Below are 9,190 nucleotides of genomic sequence, written 5' to 3'. Positions count from 1 at the left end.
TTGTGTCTCATATGATCAATGTCATAAGACCAATCAGACATCACACTCTGTGGTTAGCACTGTGGCCTTACAGCAAGAAGGTTGCTGGTTCGAGTCCCGGCTGGGCCAGTAGGCATTTAGAATGTGGGGTGTAATATCTCAATTTGCGTAACTGTTTCTTTGCTGAAGCTGTTCCAGAGCAATACATAACTTACCACTAGGTGTCACTGTAGAGGCGGGTTTTGTAGCTTCGACTGTTTCAGTTTCATGAAGCCTCGTTCTGCCCACCACTAGTAATTATGACAACATTTACATTTTTTGGGGTGAACTATCCTTTTTTTTTTTTTTTTTTAGATAAACCACTTTAATGCAGGCTTTAAGGAGTATTATTATTTATGAGGTATTTATTTTTATTTTTTTTTATGACTATGAATAATGCTACAGAGATGTATTCTAAAAGGCTGTATCTGTACTCTACTGGAGTAAAGTTTTTTTTTTTCTCCTACTTCCACTTTTTCACTTTCAACTGTTCCTGGCGATGAGGAAGACGACCACTTGTGGCCCTATTTAGAGTCCATTTCTGCATCCCAATTCGCATACTTATACTACACCCTAAAAGTATGAACTTTTTTTTGTGAAGGAAAAGTTCACACTTTTGAGTGTGTAACAGAAGAGTATGCAAGCTTTTGGGACAAACTACTTCCTCGTTAACAGATCGTTGTGTTGCTTAGTTACGAGCCCTGTCAATCATCCACACATCATCCACATTTGTTTCATGTTTAATTCCCTACCTTATTGGAGAAGCAGCAGGTTAATCTCCCATTCAGGAGTCTTTCATGCAGAGAAATCTCCTCAGGTGTTTGGATAATTCTGCATTCAGACATTAATGTCCAAACGCGTCTTTATATAAGTTCAGTATTGTTGTTGCAGATGAAATATAACTCAGAAAACGCGATTAAAACATGTTCCAGTGGGCTAGATATTAATTAACAGTCATACAAACATATTTCCCGAAGCCTCTATTTGACGGTTGGTCTCGCGCATCCATCATGTTTGTAGTTTGTTTACACTTCTCACCCGTGTTTGTAGTTCTAAATCGAATTCACGTCCTACGCGCAATGTATTGTGGGCAATATCAGCGGTTAGAGTATGGACGCTTCTACACTTCCAGTTTTTACCGGAAATCGTAAACCATACGGGAACCTTTGGCATACTCTTTTTAACATACTACAATTTGGGACATACTAATTCTACTTTCAAATACTATTTAGGACGGATAGTATGCAAATTGGGACGCAGCACATGTTTGCATTTATCGGAGTCAAAGACAATTCATATAGAATGAAGTGCAAACTCTGCCTCCCGAAAGATTGTGAAATAATAATGGCCTTCAAAAATTCACCATCGAATTTGAAGAAATAATAATATAAAATAATTCAAAATAATATAATACACAAAACACAGCAGTAAGCGCTAGATAAGTTAATGTTAGCTACCCGCAGTTCATAACATGCTGCGATGTTCACTTAACGGTAAGCTGGCTATCAATAGGGCTGTCATGCTGTATGGGGTGTTTGACCTGTATATGTGTGTGTGTGTGTGTGTGTATATATATATAATAAATCGTTAAAAAAAAATCACGTGCCCCAAAAATGATATTTAAGATAAACAATACAATTTGTCTTTTGACTGGTTTCTTTAATAAGTACATTATACAATACTTGTACTTTCAATTTTTTAGTAAATTTTAAAATAAACTACTTGAAATACTTAAGCACAAAAATGTTGGAACACTTTAGTACTTCCACTTAAGTAAAGAGCACTTCAACTTCGACTCGTCACTTTTTTGATAGAGCACCTGTACTTTTACTCAAGTCTGGGTCTCTAGTACTTTATACATCTCTGGTCATGCTATCAATAAACAGAATACAGATGTCATGTCAGCTTGAGTTCATGGTGTAAATAAATTGTTGATGTGTACTGTTGTCATGGTTATCAATATTTATGTTAATATTTAATATTAAATATGTGAAACGTTAACCCTTTGACTGCCTACTCTACCAAGTGATTGACATATTTTGACTGTTAAATAATGGTTTATCTAACAGAGCATTGTTGGTTTACAAAAGAAACAAACAACAACAAAAAAAATCATCAAACATACATAATCCTGTTGCACTACTATTGACACCATTAGCAGGTTTGGCATTCTGTCCCAAGAGAGATCCCTGAGCTCCCCCTGGTCTATATAAGGGGGTCTGAGATCAGGTATGTCTCGAGAGCTCACCCTGGTAAAGTAGGAGATGGGGTGGAAGGGGGGATTCTTCCAAAACGAAGATACGTTAATAGGGTGAAATCAGTGTATTTATTGTAACCTTGAATCAATCTGATCAGATTATCGCTGATTACAGATGAGAGACCAGCAGCGATCAATCATATCACATGCTCCTCTCGAAATAAGTTTATTAAACTTCACTTATTAAACACAAGTAAGCATGTTACATGAGAATCTGAAATATTTTATGGCATACGTTAAAAAATAAAGATGATTTAGTATTCAGAAATGTTTGATTTTGATTAGGTTTTAAAATAAATTGGTCTTACACTTTTTTCACAGTATACGTGTTAACTCTGGTACTTTTACCATGAACTGACATATCAGCCATTTGCTGGAGGCGGACATTTTTCAGAAATTATGGAATGTGTTGAATAATACTAGCAATATTAGGACTTAAGAAGCGCAAGCCAACTTTTTTCATGGTGGGGCAGTTAAGGGGCTTGGACTTGCTTTTGTCTGCTTTTTTTATTCACCTTATTGACTCTTCAGTGCGGAAGTGTGCGCGTTTTTGCGATTGTTTTAGAACTTCCGTTATTTCACGCGGCCGCCATTTTAAGAAACTAAAGCGAGGCTGCGGTGGGAAGAAACCCGGAAGTAACCTGAAGTAAACATTGCAAAAACATGCCGTGGACTACAAATCTCCAGCTGTTGCCACGATTTGAAAGTACAGATGTGGAAAAGTGGGCCGAGGAAGGATGCCGCATTCCAAGAGCTGTTCTTCTGAAAGGATACAGTAATTGGATTGAGGGATACGTCACAAATATCGAAGGTAAGGTTAAACTTTACACAAATGTAATTTTGCTAGCATTCAAAAGCTATTGATTTACCTCCGTTGTAATGTTAGCCAGGTATTATGTTAGAAAGTATTTAGATTATTGTTTTCTAATGTTTGCAGTCAGAAAAAGTGAGTCAGGCTGCATTGTGAGGGCAAGGGCATTTCGCTCAATGCGAAAAAACGATAGCCCTTACATGGTGCAGGTAACATTTAAGGTTACATGAGTTCAAGTTCAGGCGCTCGTGTTCCGGTGCCAAAGTTCATTTCTGTTCGATTTCTTTTTCCTCTCCCTGTCTTTCTGAGAATATCACATTTACACAATAAGTCTGGTCATATGAGTAAATGCTAATACTAACTCCATCTACATGTTCAATTAGTATTGACATAAGAAAAAAAGTCTTTGCGGTGTTGTGCCGAGAAATGCACCCCTTTCAGTCTACATTAAAACATAATATGAATATTATTTTTTATAGATAAAGCAAGAACAAGAAGTGACATTATAAAACTAACAAGGTTAACAAATAAATTCATAAACCAATTCACTTAACTTAATCTCATCAGTATTGTGTGTGTATGTGTGTGTATGTGTATATATATATATATATATATATATATATATATATATATATATATAAATTCTGTAGGGAAAGGGTTCAATTCATGAAACTCACCTCATTCTCTTCATAACAATTTTATTTTTTAAGACTGGTGCGTTTCTCAGCACAACACCGGCGCTGTCCACACTTAAATATGTATACATACACACAAACGTGTGTTATACAGAAATGTGGTAAAATTATTGTACTTGTCAACAATTACCACATTATAGTCAATACAACCAGTGCCAAAAACATAAGGTGAACGGCAAACTTGGAATAGTTTGTGAATTTTAATGTAAGTTCCAATAACATGCTGAAGATTAATATTGTCATTATTTTGAATAAATACCGACTCCTCTACTGATTCTATTTTACAGATTCAGTTTCCAGCTGAAGGTTTTGTCATCGGGGAGTCAAATTGCAACTGCAAAGCTGGCCTGGGTCACTGCAACCACCAAATAGGGCTGCTGTATACCCTGGCACACTACATTAAAATGCAGTACGCATCCATTCCACCCATTGTTAGCCAAACCTCCTTGCCACAGACATGGCATATTCCTCCTCGCTCTACTGGTCTAGCCCCTAAACCTATTAATATAATTAGTATAACAAAATTAAAGCCACCAGCAGCTAATCCATCCCAAACAAAAAGATCAAATCATGGTATTACCCCAAATGTCTATTGTCCTGTTTCAACTCCTCTACCAAGCGATCAATTTGCTAATGACCTTCACGACAATCTAAGTAAAATTGGAAGCAACAGCCAAATGTTTAAACTGCTGCAGGCATCAAAGGCACACCCAGTGGAAAAAGTAGCTACTGAATTTGGATATATGCCACATGGATCAGCATTGACCTACCAAGTTGTGAGGTTGCCCACTACCACCACAGACTCCTACCCACCTTTTCCTCTCCCACCACAGCCATGTTCTTTCTCAACAGCTCTCAGTGAGCATGAGAGCATTTTCTATAGTGGCTTGACTGTTACACACCCTGATGCTGAGGTACTAGAGAAAAAAACAAGGGGGCAGAGCAACAGTAAAGTTTGGCAACGTGTGCGTTCCCAGCGTCTGACATCATCCACCTTTAAGAGGATAGTCTCACGATTTGCAGACTTCAACAGCCTTGCCACCAGCATGCAGAAACGTAAAATAGTTCAGACACCAGCAATGAAGAGGGGACTGGAACTGGAGCCAGTCGCAGCTGGACAATACGAGCAGATAACCAACAATCAGGTTTACCCTTGCGGCTTTGTCATAAACCCTCATGCCCCCCATTTAGGCACGTCTCCTGATCGAAAGGTGGTCGACAGCACTGGAGCTCTGGGGTTACTTGAAATTAAGTGTCCGGATGTGGACAGTGTTTTAGAGTGCAAGTACTTTTCTTTAGGAGCAGATGGTGTACTGGGTCTCAAAACCAGTCACGAATACCACTATCAGATGACTGGACAAATGGGAATCACAGGGTTGACATGGTGTGACTTTTTTGTCAAATCCAGAAATGATTTCCACCTGGAACGTATACACTTTGATGTAGAAAAATGGGAAGCCATGAAAGCTAAGCTGGACATGTTCTTTTTTAACTATTGGCTACCCAACCTGTGCTTATATGTTTAATATCACACATTACCTCTTCAAGGGATAGTTAATTGAAAAATGTCAATTTTGTTAGCTATAACTCATCCTCATGATATTCTAAACTCATTAAAAACATAATAATATATATATATAGTATTTTGTGTTCCAAAAACTAAGCAAGGTTTTATTTATACATCACGTCACGTCAACCCTGTGATTCTTTTTTGTCCAGTCATCTCAGGAATTCACTTCCTTTTATTTTTATATATATATATATCTCAGCAACCAACCTTGTTAATTCATACACATGCTGTCAAATGACTAATTGCATTCAAAATAAGATATATAATAAACATATATTTACACACCTCAAATCTGCAACTATGCATACCATGCATCATTTTAATGCATCACCTCAGCTGAGGTATAATGACTCATAATGACAAATGACTAATTGCATCCAAAACAAATATAATACAAATTAGGTATAAATATGTAAATATGTAAATCCTTGCATTAAATGAACTGAATTTGATTAATTGTACAAAATGTTTTATTTCATAGAAATATTAAAAATATGAACGTAGAATCTAGAACGTAGAAGTATTAAAAATATGAAAGATACTATACAGTTTCCAAAACATTCAAGTCAAACTCATTTGTACAGCACTTTTCATAGCAATTATCATTCTAAAGCTGCTTTAAACAAAGTCACTTATATTTACAATCAAAATCAGAAAACTTAAAAAAAATAAATAAATAAATAAAAAATAATCAAAATCAGAGTAAAACTTATGTATATTGTGTGGTGCTTAAGAGTTTGTGTTGTCCTCGTAGGGTTGGCATCATCTCTGCGAATCCTTGTTGGGTTTGGCATCATCTCTTCATGGGTCTCAGAACTGAATAACTGAAGCTGCACAATCTCTAGATTCCTCGGGATGAAACAGAGCAAAAAGAAAAAGACAATTAGCGTAGCTGCTGTTCATAATATTTTATTTAACTGTACTTAACTGGATCATACAGTGCAACCCACCTAGTTTATATAACAGGGATTAGATAAATATTTTCCCCAAAATGAAAACTTGTGAAAATGTGATAACCCTCAGGCAAACAAAGTTTTAGGCGAGTTTGGTTCTTAATCAGAAAACATCTGGAGAAACATTAAATAACAACACTTCCTCACCAACTGACTTTCTGCAATGATACATTTCCTTAAATCTGCTCTGATTAAGAAACAAACTCCTCTTCATCTTGGATCATGCCTAAGGCTTTGCAAATTTTCAACATGTTTTAATTTTTTTGGGAACAAATTTTCATGGGTCACTGTTTTAAAGCTTTAAAACAGTGGCCCTTGAAAATTTGTAAGAAGAGCACATACAGTCCACATCTGGTTGACAGAACCACAGAGTGAAAGTGGTAGGACACCATCAAAAATGTGATATTCTTTGATGCGTCTGATGGCCCTCTCTACATGAATCCTCAAACGGGCAATCTCTTGGGTGTGTGCAATCTCTTCTTTACTTAACTGTCCACTTGGTCCCAAAAAAGTTGGGGTCACAAGACTGACATCAATATCAGCAAGGAGATCCCTGATAAGGAAGCCCTTATCAGCCATTACTTCATCACCTGGCTCAAGGAGTTTTAGAATGCCTGACTCCTTGGTGATTTCCTTGTCAGAGATGGAGCCAGTGTAAAGATTGCTTACAAAGCTAACTGACCCAAAAGGAGAAATGCCCATTAGGGATTTCAATGTGGTGGTGCCTTTGTAATGAGAGTATGTCACTGTGTTAAGAACCTTTGAGCTTGCTGTCTGAATATGGATCTCGGTACAATCAAGCACAACACGTGTTTTAGGAAAAGTGTTCTTGAAACACGGTGGCATAAGCTCATCTACTGCCTCTCTACTTGGCCATACTGGAAGTGTCCCAAGCATAAAATAAAGGTAATTAGCCCATGTTATGCATATTCGGCTAACTGTGGCCTTTGAGAGATTAAACCTTACAGCCAAGTCTGCGGAGAGAAGACCCTGCCTCATACGACAGAGAAACAAGAAAAACTGGTCAAAGAGACAAATGTCTTGAGCATGAAAACTGGTTAAAGTCTGCTCCGTTTTACTGAGTCTTTGCATTTGACTCCATCTCACCAGAGACTGAGCTGTAGGTTGAAGAGACAGGTAGAGTGCATTGAGCGTCTCATAATCTTTAAAACCAGTGTAGAACATTATCATTTTGGGATCGCACTGAAATCGCTGTAGACAAAATTGCTGACCTCTTAATTTGACATTTTCTTCTGTCAGACGAGCAATTTCTGCTTGTGCTGCATTCAGTTGGTCTTCCACAGAGGGGGGCGTTTCCAGGTAATCGTGGTCTTGCAGTACTCCAAAGCCAGTGTTAGATCTATACATTAAGACAAAACAAAAAATTATCATTGCAAATATAAGCATCGAGGAGATATTTAAATGAATATACATGCTCGATTTATGTTCAATCTGAGAATCAAATCCAATTTAGTAAAAGTTCCTTTTAAATGAACCCTACATTTTTTAACTGATTCACAAAGATAGTATTGTAACACTGTTGAAGTCTAATTTGAAAGTTCAGGTAATTTTATTAGAACAACTACCACCTCCAACCCAATATAAATTTCTGATAGAATGAGACATTTAATAGAAAACATTTCAGTCAGATTTGACCATTAATGTGTCCATGCTAATAAAAAGTGATTTTGACGAACATGGGGATGAAAAATTAACAACATGATTTTAATTTTTATCTGAATGAACATTTTATTTCTGAGACTCACGGTTCCCCAGTGTGCTGAACAGGTACGAAATGGACATCCTCTTCCTCCTTAAGTGTTTCAGCATTACAAACACTGGAAAGGGTTATAAAAATAAAGTTATTATCTTGGCAGTTTATATAGTGCTCTTACATAAAGTTGTCACATAATTACATAAACTTAACAAATCCAACTTAACCAAACTAATAAATTTGCAGCCGATATATACATTTAATTCAGGTAATGTTGGTTTTATATTCCCACATTCAGACTTTCTCCTTAATATAATTTCAGAAATTTATAAATTGCAAATTCTAAATAGTGAAATCATATTAGCAGCAATTAGTTGCATGTAATTTCCGTAAGAATATTCAAAGTACCATGGTAAACTATACAGGGAGCTGTCACTGAATGAATGTGCGAATATAAAACCAAACTTTACCTCAATATAAATGTATGCCATTTATATATTAAAGTTTGAGACTAGAGCATTTCACCAACGCTGTAATTTGTTAGAAAACAAATGTGTAAACATCACTTTAGTATCATTCAGTTAAGTTTGTGAATTTAAACAAATAAATGCATAATCTCTTTAAGAGTAATAAGATAGTCAACAAAAAACGAACCCACCCCTGATTTCGCTTGAGTGTCCTCCTTGGCTTCGGTTCATGGCTCCAGGTAAACACCGTGGGGACGCTTCCCTGCTTCAGCCTACGTAACCCGGTGAGTGATAAAACAATGCAGTCCTGTGTAAAATGTTTGGAACACACCCTCGTGTTGTCTGTAATCTAATGAGAGAATCAGTTCATCAACTTCAGTTTGGTAAAATAACACCTAAAACGTATGATTGGGAAAGACAACATCAGCGTTAGCTAACTAACGTTAGTGCCATTTCCCTTAACGTTAAGTTACCTGAAAATGAGGTCCGATATCCCTTTTTATTTTCGCTATCCATACAGAACGGACCTTCGGGTCACTCGGAAAGCGGTGAAAGGATAACATTTTGTCATCTTCTCTTCGCTGATAAGATACACAGCCAGGTACACAACAATACGCCATCGCAAACGCCGTTCCTGCGTGACTCCAGGCGACACTTCCGGGTTTCTTCCCACCGCAGCCTCGCTTTCGTGTATTTAATGGCGGC

General features: G+C 37.0%; 2 protein-coding genes across 2 annotated transcripts; one reads left to right on the top strand and one right to left on the bottom strand.

Moving 5' to 3' along the window:
- The first annotated feature begins 2,899 nt into the window (after positions 1-2,899).
- Positions 2,900-5,446, top strand: LOC130229852 (uncharacterized). Its single transcript, XM_056458861.1, has 2 exons — positions 2,900-3,086; positions 4,069-5,446. The coding sequence occupies exon 2, from the start codon at positions 4,186-4,188 to the stop codon at positions 5,305-5,307; it is 1,122 nt and encodes a 373-aa protein (XP_056314836.1). The 5' UTR covers positions 2,900-3,086; positions 4,069-4,185; the 3' UTR covers positions 5,308-5,446.
- A 384-nt stretch (positions 5,447-5,830) lies between these two features.
- Positions 5,831-9,155, bottom strand: LOC130229850 (uncharacterized). Its single transcript, XM_056458857.1, has 4 exons — positions 8,959-9,155; positions 8,677-8,834; positions 8,071-8,142; positions 5,831-7,664 (listed from the first exon to the last, which is right to left on the bottom strand). Exons 1-4 carry the CDS (start codon positions 9,103-9,105, stop codon positions 6,605-6,607), a joined length of 1,437 nt encoding a protein of 478 aa, XP_056314832.1. The 5' UTR covers positions 9,106-9,155; the 3' UTR covers positions 5,831-6,604.
- Between the last annotated feature and the right edge of the window lie 35 nt (positions 9,156-9,190).

Source organism: Danio aesculapii, chromosome 5 (genome assembly GCF_903798145.1).
Source record: "Danio aesculapii chromosome 5, fDanAes4.1, whole genome shotgun sequence".
NCBI lineage: Eukaryota > Metazoa > Chordata > Actinopteri > Cypriniformes > Danionidae > Danio > Danio aesculapii.
Note: the sequence above shows the minus strand (reverse complement) of the source record. Positions and strands in the feature narration are given on the sequence as shown.